The 14,152-nt window shown below is 54.9% G+C and overlaps 1 protein-coding gene across 5 annotated transcripts in view; it reads left to right on the top strand.

Annotated features, from left to right (window-relative positions):
* PLEKHG4 (pleckstrin homology and RhoGEF domain containing G4) overlaps nucleotides 1–14,152 on the top strand; it is an 83,769-nt gene that overhangs the window by 55,215 nt on the left and 14,402 nt on the right. For all 5 annotated transcript variants that reach the window (XM_084533725.1, XM_084533722.1, XM_084533724.1 and 2 more), the window contains exons 11-13: nucleotides 3,031–3,169; nucleotides 5,213–5,335; nucleotides 5,874–6,065. In XM_084533725.1, coding sequence (XP_084389851.1) covers nucleotides 3,031–3,169; nucleotides 5,213–5,335; nucleotides 5,874–6,065 — 454 coding nt within the window. The remainder of the gene's footprint in view (nucleotides 1–3,030; nucleotides 3,170–5,212; nucleotides 5,336–5,873; nucleotides 6,066–14,152) is intronic.

Here is a 14,152-nt window from a genome sequence, read left to right as displayed (position 1 = left end):
TATGAATGGAGTTACCTTGGAGATGCAGCGGAAGACCAACAACCAGACGGTGAGGATTTAATGACTGCCTGCCGAGCGGGGCACAACGTGGGAGAACAGCGCCGCCAGACCTGCCAACAAAGGATGGAGGAGCTGGGCTGCTGGAGCAGCTCGGCGGAGGAGGAGGAGGAACGGTGCGAGGCTGGAGGTGCCTTTTGGAAGGGTTTTTTCTGGGTGTCTTGCGTGTGGTTGCTCTGCAGAGCTCTGGCAGGAGCGAGGGAAGGGGCAGCTTCATGGTGCTGTATTGTGTTCCAGGTGTATCAGTAGCCTTCTGCAAGGACTCTCAGAAAACAAGATGACTTAAATGACAATGGTAAGGCTTTTAGATAGCAATATATACCCTGAACAGCCTGACTTGCAAGGGAAAATGAGCTCATTTCGAGCCCTCTTAACCTGAGATGAATTCTCTGTCTGGTTCCTGATGATAGTGTAAGCACCCAAGTGCATCTTTAATCTGACTTTACTTTTTGAGAAGTCTGTGGATCAGTAAAGCAGAGCTTTTCCCTGTGTGGAAACAGAACGTCATTTCTAGTAGTATTAATATTACTGAATCTGCTGGAATAACAAAAAGGTGGCTGAGTATCTGCAGATCTGGGACGTGCAGTCACATTTGTCAGGATGTGGGTTGCACTGGGTGCTTCAGAGGGCTCAGTCCTTGCTTCTGACCTTGAAGCCATAACTTGGTTCTTCCCTACAGCCTCCTGCAAACCCAAGGAAGGCTTGGCCTCAGGGACACCTGCAGAGCCTGGCTCTTTCTGGTGCTGCCAACCATCTGGGGTAGTTTCTGCAGTTGTGTCAAGGAAGGTGCATGTGGCCAGGAGAGCACAGGCGGCTGCGATGCGTTGTTTCAGTCCTTCAGCTACATTGTAGGGTTGCCATCCTGCAATATCTCATTAAATACCGAAACCATCCATGTTTTCATCGTGGATTTATGTTGGGGGCTGTTTGCACACCCTTTCCCCTTACAGAAGAGTAGCAGATCGATCCAGCTTGTCACCGAGTGCCACCAAAGTAGCGCCAGCACCAAAGCGACCTCTCTGGAAGCTCAGAGAAAGGCTGGAAAAACATCTCGTGTCACCGTGCTTGCATTTAGCAGCCTGCGAAGCCTGAAGTTGCAGGTGCCAGTGGGGGGAGAGCATTCGGTAGGTGAGCTGCTTTCCTCCTGCCAGCAGGGGCTTCAGGCCCCTGGGAGCAAGAGCGAAGGGTGTCTGTCTGCCTGTCTGGCAATCAATGCTGCGTTTCGCTGGAGCCTTCTTCAGAAACCGGGACCTAGCATCAATGCAGCTGCCAAGTACAACTCCCAGCGATCTCCCGAGCTGTTTCTCATTAGCTCTCCTCGCCGTGTCGCTGCTGCTGATGGGACCTCGCCATCTCGTCAACAAACTTCCCAGAGCTCAGCTCAGACAGCGCTTATGGCTCCGCTGCTGCAAGTTTCCTGGGTCTGTCCTTAGGAAAAGATTGCAAAACAGAAGGCTCAGATCCTCGCTGTTTGTTTACGGGTGGTTTTGGGGAACACAGAAGCAGCCTAGCAGCTTGTAGCTTTCCGCTGAAGCTTGCAGACACGCCGGAGAGAACCTGTCTCCTCCGCGCCGCAGTAGCACTGATCTTAGTCCAGAAACAATTTGTTTTTTTGGCTGCGCTTTGGAGAAATTCATTCAGTCTAATGGCATTTCGCAGAGGAAAAACAAAAGAGGCTAAGAGCCTGAGGTTTGGGAAGTTGGCTGCTGCGCGTCGGGTGGAATTCTGAATGGAAAAATCTTGTGGATTCCTGCTCTGCAGAGATCGTCCAGGCCACTGCGCTGCCTCGTGGCGAGCACTGGCTGAAAGCTGCGGGGTGGCTGTGACTAAGTTCAGCTGCGTCTCTCGGGTTCAAGGTGCCTACAGCCTAAGGCAGGAATAACCCCGAATGCTGAACGGCACGTATTAATTTCCATTAGCAAAGCTTTCCCAATTTTATTAGCTATCTCTGTTTCACAAGTGCTTTGGATAACTTTAATAATGTGACTGAAAACAGCCGTGCTCTCGTAAGCCGGATAGTTGTAAGACAATTGTAATGTGAAAGTGGATTTAGGGTGAGTACAGGAGGAGCTTAGTGCTGAAGGAAGCTGTAGGACTTTGCAGGTGCCCACTGAGTCCTTCCTGGTAAGAGGAAGGGAAATGCAGAAGCAGGAGAAATCTGGGAAGCTCAGGGACATGCAGAATAAGCCTGAATGTCTGCCTGTCTCCTGGATCCTGGCTGTAGCTCACCCAGAGCTGTGCTGGAGGTGCTCCACGTGCCCAGGAGGAACTCGCTGACGTTCATCGCCTCACCAGGGCTGAAGCAGGTGCTCGGTCCTTGGCTGCAGCCTCCAGGAGTGCCTGCATCCATCCCTCTGTCCTCATCCACGTGCACTTTGCAGCCAGGCTGGCCAGGAGCCTGCTGCTTGGTGTTGCTGGGCTCTGGTCAGAGCAGTGCCCTGTGGAGGACGGGCAGCTCTGCTTTGTCTTCAGATTTTCCTGCACACCCGGTGGGTTTGTTTGGCTGGTGAAAGGCCCTGAGAGCGAGCGGGGCGTCAGGAAGAGATTTCCTTCCTAGTGTTTGCTTATTTCCTTATTTAAATCAAATTTAAAAGCTGCTTTTCTAGAAACTGAAACTGCCCAGCCTGTGTTTCGTGAAAGCCCTTTGATGCAACAATCCGTGCGTGTGAACAGCCGGGTGGCCTTTCTGAAGGTGTGACCGGGACAGCCGAGTGTCGCAAGGCACCTGGCTGCCAGGAGGTGCCCTCGTCCCTCCCGCCAGGTCGTCTGCGCTGGGATCACCGAGCGGTGAATCACGGGGATGGCGAGAGGGGAGCAGCGTGATTTTCCTCCTGCTCTCCATATGGAGATGGCCATTACTCGTCCCGCCAGGAGGGCGACTCAACGCTGCCTTCAGCCAGGTCGTGTTTGCATGAAGTGCTGGGGGAAAGACCTGATGCAAAACCCCTGACCGCGCTTGTGTTCCCCTTCCAGGGACTCGCTGGATGCCGCTGGTGCGTTTTATAATCGAGTCGATGAGGGCGTGCACCGCCTGGTGATGCTGTCCAACAAACGCATCCAGGAGCTGGAGCTGGTGATGGAGTTTGAGAAAGTGGAAGAATGTTTTAAGGAGGTAAGGCCTGCGTGTCGGCTGCTGTCACTGCCTGCTGCCACCCTCTGTGCATCCCACAGCAGGTACTGGGCCTGCTGGTCCCTCCTGCAGAGGTGTAGAGCAATGCCCACAGACCCTCCTAAAGCACGGGAATTCGGGATAGGTTTTCAGATGTGCTGAGAACCAACTCACAGTTTGCCTGGTGGCTCCTGATGCCAGGTAAAAGTTTCCTGGCTGCTGTCTAGGTGCGGATCAGTCAAAGCCCACAAACATCTGTGAGGTTTTCATCTGACTTGAAGCCTCCATCCTGCTGCTGAACGAGCCACAGCCCTGCTCCAGCTGCCCCTCCCTGCTCTGCACTCTGGGGTTGGTTCTCTGCAGCTGTGGGATAATGGAAGCAAACAGGCGTTGATTTTCAGAAAGACCCTTGAAACTTCAAGCCATGTAGATAAAGAAACTTAAGCTGTACAATATTTCAGGCTCTTGGAGTGTCCTATGGGATCTCATCAAATCTTGCAGTGTTGTAGGTCTTTGCTCCCCAAGCCTGAGCTGTCCCTACAGTTTTTGGAGTCCTGTAGTCACCTGGGCTGTAAATCACCACCACCAAGTGTTTCATACATCACTTGTGTGTATGGTTATATATTGTATGTACACACACGTGAATTTACTTGAAGGATGGTGTGGTGCTTGGAGCTCATCTTACAAACCTCTATCCTCAAAGATCAGTGCTAGGACCCAGTTCTCCATCGTCCTTCTGGGATTCTGGGCTCTTCTCTAGAGAGAACAGGATTTGCAAAGGAGGCTGTAGCCTACCTGTTTTCACAGGCCGAGGTGGATCCAGGAGTTTAATGACTTTCCCATTTGGAGGTAGACACTCAGGCGCCGTGCCCTGTGTGTTCAGGGCTAGAAGTGTGATGCAAGAACCTAGTAAAGACTCTCTTAAAGTTAAACACGCAGGTTCCTAATACCGAACAAACAAAAAAAGGCACAAAGGCAGTTTACCTGCCTGTTCCTTCTTCATGCTAAGCTTTTTTTTTTGATTGAATGGAGGGAAAAAACTGCTCCCAGCTTGCTTTCCTTGCAGTTCACTGGTGATGCTGGGCAGCACTGCTGGCAGCGGCTGCTCCTCCTTTTAAGCCTGCCCAGGAGCACTAGGCAGCAGCAGTGTCCCCTCTGTACTGTATGTCCTGACCTGCCCCTATCTCCTCCTCGTGCCAGTGGGCTTGCTCCGTGGGCCCTTCCCAGTCCAGAAGAGAAGGAATTAATCTCTGACTGTGGGCTGAGCTGGGGTATGGATTTAGATGACACAGGAAGCTGATCTGTCCCTGCAGGTGCAGCTGTTCCTGAAGCATTGCAGACGAGCTTGCTAGCCAATTAACTATAAACCCTTCACTGGTGGAGATGAAGGTGTTATCCTGCTGGAGTTCTGTGTCTGCTTTGCTTTTAGGACCAGGTTGTTCATCCTCTTCCCATGCTTGAGGATTCAGGCTCGTTGTAGCTGTGGCAGTGATGGGGCTCTGTCGAGGAACCTGCAGCACAGCACAGCAGCAGGGGCAGCGTGGCGAGCTGCCTGCAGAAAGCCCGGATCTGAGAGTCCCAGGGAACCCTGAAACATTGCAGGTGGTGAGAACCTGGCAGCGTGTTCGCACTGACATAGCTCACATGCAGAAAAGGGAAGTGGTATAGGAAATCTGGCAGCAGGGAGATTTTATCCCACTTGGGGGTAACAATAATAGGAGTATCAGGTCAGCCTGCAGCTTGCAGAGCTCGTGTTAGACAGTGGCTCACCCGAAACAGAGCCCAAGCAGCTACTTGCCCTGTTGATGCCTAAGGCTGTGTGAGCAATAGCACAACTTCACAATTACAAAGTAACCTGAAGTGGAAAATCTCCAAGCAGGAGGCTCTGCTGAAATGCCAGGATGGGGGAGAAGTGTACATGCACATTCTTTCCAGTAATGAACAGACCAGCGTTACGAGAGCAATTCCCTGTTCTTTCCACATAAAGGCCTGCCCTGGTGAGTAGCACAGAGTGACTAATGGTGGAGCTTTTCCCTTTTCTCCTAGGTCAGCAGTTGGATCGAGAACGTTGGCAGGAAAAGGCTAAAGGAGATGATCAACCTGGACGATTCTTTGGAGATGCTGCTTCAAGCACAGAAGCAGTTCAGGGAGTTTGATCTTGTTGCCAGCGTAAGTGTTGTCTGATTGGAAAAACATATTCTCCAGAGTCTGAGCTGGCAGCGTGTTTGCATGCTCAGCCAAAGCCACAATGCTAAGGTGACACTGGCAGAGAGTTCATCGCTGAGCTGTTCGTGTTATCCCTTTACACTGCCCAGCTTCCCTGCTCTCCTCAGGTAGACAAAGCCACCAGCTCAGTCCTTGAGTAGAGAGGTATCTGCCAGTCTTGAGGAAAATAACTACTGTGATGGAAGATGATTTTTTTTTAGTTAATCCTTTGATGTGTTTGAGACACTTGTCTTTTTTTTTTTTTTAATCCTAATTGACCTCTAGTCTTACTGGGTAGACCTTTACAAGCTGCCATGTGGCTAACATAAATCCTAACAGATGTCAGGACTCTCCAGAATTCTGTTGTAAACAAGTACACCCCTGCTCATGTGAACTGAACCTAAAACCCAGTCTAATTAGTCCCAGCTGTTAATGATCTTGAAGGCTATCTATTTTCCTTGTCAGGTCTCCATCCTCATGCGCAATCACATTTTGCTTTCAGGAATACTGCAGAAGGGGGCAGGAAGCACTGAAGAAGATGGATCGATGGGAAGACTTTTCCTCTGTGGACGTGCACTCTTACCGAGTGAAGCTGCAGACCTACAGAGATCAGCTGGAGGAGTTCTGCACTCAGCTGGATGAAAACAGGCACCGGGTCTGCGAGACAGTCAGGCTGTACGAATTCTTTGACAAGGTGAGGCGAGACAACTGCTGCGTGGAGGAGGGTGTAAAAAGCCTGCTCGGACTCGGTCCAGAGCTTGGTTGTTTAGGAAAGACACGAAGCTTAATGCGTGTGCCAGCAGGGAGCTGAATCTCTGACTGGCAAAAGATCCCTCAACCTTGTGGCTCTGCAGAGATTTTTTCAAGTCAGTATGTGAAAGAAAAGGTTAGCTCAAGAGAGCATCCACATCTAGTAAGAGCAGAGGTCTGCTGCTGTCTGAGCTGTAGTTTGTGGGCGCTTTTTGGGGCAGCAGTGGAAGAATCATGGCAGCACTGGCTCAGACGCCAAAGACCTAGAGTTTGGCTCCTTGTGCCCAGCCTTGGCCACCCGGCCGAGGTAGTTTGCCTGCGTTTTATTCATGCTGTATCCTAACGTGCTGCTAAATTCAGCCTGTTGGCATGTCCGGAGTAGCACTCTGCTGTTCAGTCCTAAATATAGCCCAGTTCCTGTCTTCTGGAAGCATGCAGGAGGGAACAGAGCAGCAGAGCAGTGTGCTGGGGAGTGTGGCTGAGGGACCCGAGGGCTGAGTTGGTCCAGGCATCTGCAGAGCAGCAGGAGAGGAGGTGTGTGGGGACGTGCTGGCTGCCTGGCGTTCTCACCTGTTTGGTTTAATGCAAACGCACCCATTCAGCAGACCTGTCATTGCATCTGGTGTGATTTAATTCCTAAAGCTGCCCGTGAATAAGCAGTAGGATTTTCTGAGTGCATTTTGAAGTACAGCTTTGGCAGGAACACAGGACCAGGGAGCCCGTGCTCCACTTACTCCACACTTGTACAAACATTGAGCTTGAAGTTCTCAAATTCCAGAAAGAATAGACACTAAAAGTTAAGCTGTACCAGATGTAGGTGCCACTTAGTTGCTGTCTCTGAGCTGGCTTGGCAGCCAGAAGTGCTCAGGGGAAGGGGAGGAAATTCAGCTAAACACGAAAAACACTGAGAAGCATCCTGTGCGAGGGAGGAGCGTGGAGAAGGCACCAGGTCGGTCCGACAGAACTCACTGATGGGTGTTCCTCCACAGCCTCAAAGCCTTTCAAAGCCTGGCCCGTTCCCAGGGGCACAGATGTTGCACAGCGCCCAAGGATGGCCCGTTTCTCTTCTCAGGGCTTCCCAGCACCACGCGTTCGGCTCCCTTTTGGTGGCTGACAGCTGCGGGAGGCAGTCCTTGGCAGCGGCAGCCCTCTTGGTTTCGTGCTGCACGGCCCCGGTGGGAGCCGCATGACAGCGGCGCGGTGCTTTGGTGTGGGGCAGAGCTATCTCGAGGAGGGAGGGAGGAGGATTTTGATCTCCCCAGTTTCAGTAGAACTATAAACAGTGGTGGTGTTGTAAATACAGCACGCGGGTATGGGGAGCCAGTGGCCAACCGAAACCAGGGGTGTGGGGGGACGCATCCTGCAGCTGGAGGGTGAGCGCAGAAACTGCTGCGCAGCCTGAAAGTTCTCTCAGCGCCGATTAAAATAATCTTGATCTCCAGAACGCTTTCTGCCTTCTCAAAGCAAAGCTGGTGGTGGTGTCTGGGAGGCTGGGGGGGAGCAGGAGATGTTATCTGAACTGATTTCACTCTGCTCTGATGCTGAGCTGCTTTGACCTTACTGCTGTGATCTTGTCAGTGCCTGCCTAACCCCCTTCTCTCTTCCCTAATATCTGAAGGGATCAACAGCAGGAGTCTAAGCTCAGTAATGGCCTTGATTTCCTTCTTGTAAAGAGCCTGCGGCGTGCCAGACCCCAGGATTCGGGGAAAAAGCCTGGGGATGCGTGAGCAATGTACGCTATGGTAATGAGCTGGCAAGCTCCCACCTCTCCAAACAGCTCAGCGCGTGCCAAGGGAGCGCAGCGCCCACCGCAGGCATCGTGGGACTCATCCCCTGCCCACGAGGAGCGGGCGGCTCCTTCCCCGGCCCTCCTGCACGTGGCAGGCACACGATCCGTAGGGTGCTGAGCGGGGCTGGGGAAGGGGACAGGCCTGCCCCGTAGGGTCCATCGAGCCGCTGGGCTGTTTTTCACCTCTCGGCAGTTCTGGGGGCCCGTCAGAGCGCCCTGCACCGAGGCAGGCTGAGCTGGGCCAGACCGCACGGAGCTTGCACATGGGCTGGCGGGGTGCCCTCCCCGAAGCCGTGAGCGGTGCCAAGCTGGATGTTTCCGTTTGTCCCCGCTTCCTCTGCGGCAGGAGTTTCGTGGTGGCTGCAGGACGGCTGGGCTGAGGCGGGGGTGGCGAAGGGAGCTGCCTCCTGCCTCCCACTGCGGGCAGGGGATGGCTTCGGCACCACGGGCTCGGTGCGGGCACGCTCGGGGGGCTGCCATGTGGCTTTCAGCCTGGTCTGGCCTCTGTCTTTTACTCAATTCCAAGGCCGTGATGGGATGTGGCACCACACGGTGCTTTGGGGGAGAAATGGGAAGCTGAACAAGCCTCCCAACAAGCTAGGCTGTGTCCTAGCAGAAGCACCAATGTCTGCTTTGTCCTGTGGCCACGGCTCCCCAGTGTCCTGCGCTCTCGCTGCCCGTCCTGGCTTCGTGCTGACACCACAACAGGCCCGCTGCCACGGTCTCTGCCAGCCCCGGGATGTCAAGCAGTCCTGCAGAAGGTCGGTGGCAGACGTGTGTGATGCTTTCTGCCAAAAATTCCTTCTGGAAGAAAGCCCTGGCCCAACTGGAAAGGGCAGAGCCGCATCCCACCAGCTCAGCACCTGCCTGCCCTGCGGCCATGGGGTGGTTGGTACCCAGCGCCTGGGAGCTGGAGTGCCTGTGTCATCACAGGAGGGCCCCGGGGCAGCCCCAGCCCCCAGGGCTTTTTATCCTGCTCGGCAGGATGTTGTGCAAGCGCTGCCTCCTCTGGTGGGAACCTTGGGACCTCGCCTTGCCTTCGCTTTCCAAGGGGAAGCCATCCGGAGGCCCAGTGCTCGGGACTGGGGTGGGCTGAGGCTGCTGGAGAAACGTTGGCGTTTCCCTCGTTGGGATTTCTTTGGGCTCTGCTCTGGAGCCTTCCCTTCAGGGGCGTTCTCTGGCCCTTGGATCTCATCTCTGGAAGGAGCCCAGCCATCCGCCTGGGCTGGTTCTGTCTCTGCAGCAGGGATCTCCAGCGAGGCCCTGCTGCTCAGCACGTGCAGAGTGTCACCCAGCCGCTCTGCGTCTCTCGTGGCATCTCCGGGCGCGTTACCTGCGCTCACGTGTGGCTCTGCCCGCCTCGGGTTCTCCTCAGCCCTTCTCTCCCTCTCACCCTCGCACCACTTTGTTCTTTGTGGCTTAGAAAACAAAGCCTTTGGCAAGTGAAGGAGGTGCCTGCCCTTCCTGGGGGAGGGCCAGCTGGCCTGCATTTGATTATGGCAGCGCCTCCTCGTCCCTCCCCATTGTCCTTGCTGCTCCGGGCATGCCAGCCTTGTTGCTCTCCATCCCGTGAACAAGTGCTGCTGCCTCTGGGGCCCAAAGAGGGGCCGGGGCCCTTCCTCCCCTCGCTCCTGCGGCTCTCCATGCGCCCTCCCCTCCAGCAGCTCTCCGCAGGACGCTCCTGTAAGTACCAAGCGTGCAGCGCCCGGGCTGACGTGGTGGTGGCATGGGGATTTGTTTGGGAACGATGTGAAGGAGGCTTTTCACTCCGCTGCTTGTGTGTGCGCGCGGCCAGCATGAATCAGAGCGCTCTGTGTGCGTCTTTTGTGTGCTCCGAGCCCTCCCAGCTGCGTGCGTCTTTGCGGGGTCCCTCTGAATCCCAGGGTCACGCTCTGTGTCATACGGCAGTGCCTGGCCCTGTATCTCTCTTTTAGGGGATATTGCATGATCCTTACAGATTTAATTGCATCTAGAAGTCGTCGTTGGCACCGTGCGCCTCCAGACTACCTGGGTGCACGCACGGGCAGAGCTTTTGCTCCGCCTCGACTTCTCTCAGAGGCTGTGGGCAGCGCGAGGGGGCTGCTCCCCGGGGCTGCTGCGGGGTTTGTGGGCTCCTGTCCTGCGAGTGGCCGAGACCGGCTGGCGGAGCTGCTCTCCAGATGTGACAGCTGAGATCCAGGGCGTGATAAAGGAGCTGCCTTCATCAGCTCGTTACCTGCCGGTTCTCCCCTGGAGGCTCACAGCAGCTGCCTGCTGAGGCTGCTTCTTTCTGCAGTGCTTGGGTTCTGATGGTGTACGGGACGTGGTGTCTCAGACCGTGGTTTTAAGGAGAAAATTCCAGTCCCCCTCAGGGAATAAATTGTTGATGTGCTTTGTCTCTGACAAGTAAAGGAGGGCTGTGAATGCTGGAAAGGATCTGGGTAGCTGGGACCTACAAGTGGGATTTTCCTGTCAGAGCAGGATTTCTTTCCATCGCAGGCTGCTTGGCACAGGCTGAGTCAAGTTTACTGGAAGTTTTGATTCCCAGCTCTGGGAACAGGCTTGCAGGAGAATGGGAGAACAGAACCGAGCACCACGGTGTAAAAAGAGACATCAGAGGTGTCATTGTTGCAGCGTGCCTACAACAGGCACACGGGCACCGTGCCACTGTGCTTGTCCCCTGCTGTCAGTCCCATGCGGGGCAGAACGTGGCTCTGTCCCCAGCGCTGCTGAGCAAATGGGGTTTTTAATGTGGCTTATAAGAAACCCTCTCGTATAACCTGTGCTGTTCTCCCTCTGCATAGACTGACTTTTCTGGGGAGGGGCTGTGTGAAATGCCCCGATGACAGCTTTCACCTGGCTACTGGTGCAAGTACTGAGGTGATGAAGGAGCATCACACAGACAGGAATCCCCTGCACCGTGCCTGCCTGATGCTGCGACCGCTCTAAGGCGAGGCTGCTGTGTCTGACAGCAGCTGTCTCATCTCTCTTCCTCTCTTTCCTCTCTCCTCCCTCAGTTACCCTGTCCAAATCGTGCCCCTGGACACACATCGAGCCTGATTTGCTCTCTCCTTTCAGGGGTGTCCACTTTCATACGCAGCCTGAAGCAGTTGGGGGATTGAGCCTCGAGGTTGGAAAATTGATCCTCCTGTGGAGTTCATGCAAGGTTAATGCATGAAATCTCTCCTTTCTCCTTCCCGCCAGGTTTTTGTTGGCAAAGTCTTCCTGCAAGTTTAATAAGCCTCTAATGGTTACTTTCCCAGCAAAGGATATTCCTCTATCAGAAAGTTTCTGCTTTGTCTTGGAGTTTGAGATCGACCTCCTGCACAAACAAGGAGTCCTGACCATTTAAATCCAGTCTGCAGCAGCTCCCCCCAGATATTGCCTCTTGCAAAGTGAGGTATTTGGTTAATGTTCTGTTCTGTGAATTGTCAGGAACTTGCTGCTAGATCTGCTGGCATCCAGGCTATTTTCTCTTGTTTCATCAACGACTTTGTTGCCAAATCGGTGTCACGGCAGTGTCTCTGCCTCCCAGCAAGCTCCGTGACTGTAGGAGGAGGCTCAATGGCAGCACCTGCATTTGCTGCTCCTTCTGGTTCGCAGCACAGGTGTGAGACTGCTGCACAAGTTTGTCCCTCAGCGTCGGAGTCAGCAGTGGATTAGTTAGGACTCTTCATGTGCTCCATCCAAGTGAAACTCACGGTTGAAGGTGAGGAGTTCTTGGGTTGATAAATTTTTGAGCACCTTCCCTATCACCTCAGGCTCTGCTCGAGTGCAGCACGAGGTGTGTGTGGCCTGGCTGTTGGGATCCTCGTGCTTCTCCCTCCCAGGTGCTGTGTGTGCAAGGGGGGCCACGTGTGCTGTGCTGCAGTGCCCTTGGCCACCAGAGCACCTCTCCGTAACTATTTTGTGGCATCCTTGGCTGCCCGTGAGCACCAACTGACAGCTCCCTGAGAGTCCGGGGCTCCCCGTGTGGGAGGCAGTGAAACCAAATCTCTTCCAGGATCAGGACCCGCAGCGTTTCCTCCCAGCAGGTTTAGGGATTTCCCAGCTCGGCTTGCAGCTGAGCACTGGAGGTGCAAGTTGTGGTGCTAGCAGGGGCCTTTCCTCAGCTGGCCCCCAGCCCTCTGCGTGTGAGCAAGATGTTGGGCCTGGATGCTGCTTTCCCTTGGATCCTGGGACGGGAGCTGCGCAGGGTGACAGACTTTCTGCATGCTCATGTGCTGGCATCCATCTGGATGCTTGGATCCTCCTGGAGGCTGGAATTCCCTTTAGTCACGGGAGTTCAATAGAGATCTGTTGGAGCAATCTGGCCACGGAGCTCCCCTTGGCTTACAGATGGGACCAGAGCTCACAATGGCTCCATCTGCATATCAAAGCCCGGGCCATATGGACAGGGCTCCCCCGAGCACAGACCCTACAGTGGCTGCTCCAGGGGGGCTCGGATCCGTTCTGTGCCTCTCCGTGTGCTCTTAAACCGGGGACAAATCTCCTGCCTCGTCAGTCACCCAGAGGAAGGGAGGCCCAACAGCTGAGATAGGTATTGGGGTTCACTTTTGGCTCCACACCTCACCTCCCAAGGCAAAACTGTCCTCAGAGAGAGGGGGAAGAGCCTTCCCCTCTGCTCAACCACAGCAGTGGAGCCATCCCGTGGGCCAGCAGCACATGGGTGCCTGGATTTGTTCCTGCAGTGCCCCGCGGGCTGCTGTGGGGCTGGGAGAGGCGGCCGGGCAGCTTGGGCAGCTCCCAGCGCATCGCCCAAGAATGAAGCAGAGGGGAGGCCGGGAATTGAAGGCTACAGAGACAGCATCAACGCGCCCCTGGGCGGGCCCGAGGGCTCGCTGGAGGTTTGGCAATCCCCAGCTGAGCGTGGAGGGTGTCATTAACGGGGAGCCCAGGGCAGACACCCACCACAGCCCCGTCTGCCCTCGCTGGCCTGCTCTTACCCAGGGGTGTTTGTGCAGCGTGGCTCTGGTGATGCTGCCTCTCGCCTGTAGTAGTGGAGGCCACGCTCAGCGCTTCTGGAAGAGCTGCCAGACTTCTGGCCGCTTGGAGCAGCAGCTTGTTTATTAATTAAGGGATTTCCTTAATTGCTGTATGTCACACGCTGTCGTCTTGCACCCTCCTGAGCTGATAACGTCAGCTGTGTGTGCTGGGGTAACTGGTGGGAGTAACTGGGAGGGAGGGCGGATGGTCCTCACCAAGGCGGTGAAACGGCATCTGCTCTTGTTCTCATCAGAGGGGATTGTAAGTGGAGTTTCACTGACAGAAGAGCTTTGCAGTGAGGCACAGAGCTCATGAAAAGATGGGCAGCGCTTCAAACGCAAAGGGGCTGCTTTGCAGCAAACACAACCGTTGAAGTTGCTGGTTTTGCTGGGAGCAAACTTGGTCCCCAGTCCTCCGGGCTTAGGAGTTCTCAAATGTTGAGAAAATCCCCTTGGTGGGACAAAAGAAAGAAAAAAGGAAAAAAAACAGTGCCGAATCTACCCAAGCGTTCAAAGACACGACCGACCACGGAGCAAAACACAAAGGCTGAGGCAAACTGCACATCATCTGCTGCTGGGAGGCTTTCTGCAGCTGCGGAGCAGCTGTAGAGGGCGAGTCCCAGCCCCTCACTGCCCGGCTTCCCAGGGAGTTGTTCCGTACGTACACATGTAAATGCGTGTGTCTAGCTGTACATACACCTCTCTCTGTGTCTGGCACGGGTTGCAAGCTCTGAATCCAACGAAGCAGGGATTACCGTGGCTTGGTGTGACTCATTAGTTGAGTCAGCCTGCTCTTAATGAAGCCACCCTAGGTGTTTTTTGGCCGTCGCAGCAATTAGCAGGAGGGCCAGCACGCGTCCCGCACGCCAGCCCCAGCGCAGCGAGCCGCGGCTGCCCCGTGGGTCAGCGTGTTGCCGTCAGGAGGGCAGGGAGCGTGCGCAACGCCGTTTGCTCCAATTAGTTTCTCCTCTAATTTAGACTCTCCTGGATGTGTCGAGCCTCGCCGCCCAAAGGGGGAAGGAAGGGAGTGCTGAGCTCCGCTCACGTTCACCCAGAGTGCAGGAGCGTTTCCGAGCGTGGTGCTCTAACAAGCACACCCTGCCTGCTGCACCACCCACAAGCTCTGTGCAGCCAGGCCCCATCACGTTTCCCGCTGACCATTGACCCGTCCTCTTGTAGGGCACCTCCTCGTTCTCCCTCCTGATCCCGAAACCCGAGGGATTTATGGCCGGCGCTCGCCTCTCATCCTTTGCCCTCCTGCGGTGTTTGTACAGGGCC

The sequence above is a fragment of the Aythya ferina genome (genome assembly GCF_964211825.1).
Source record: "Aythya ferina genome assembly, chromosome: 12".
In the NCBI taxonomy this organism is placed as follows: Eukaryota; Metazoa; Chordata; class Aves; order Anseriformes; family Anatidae; genus Aythya; species Aythya ferina.
This window is presented reverse-complemented; position numbering and strand designations above follow the sequence as displayed.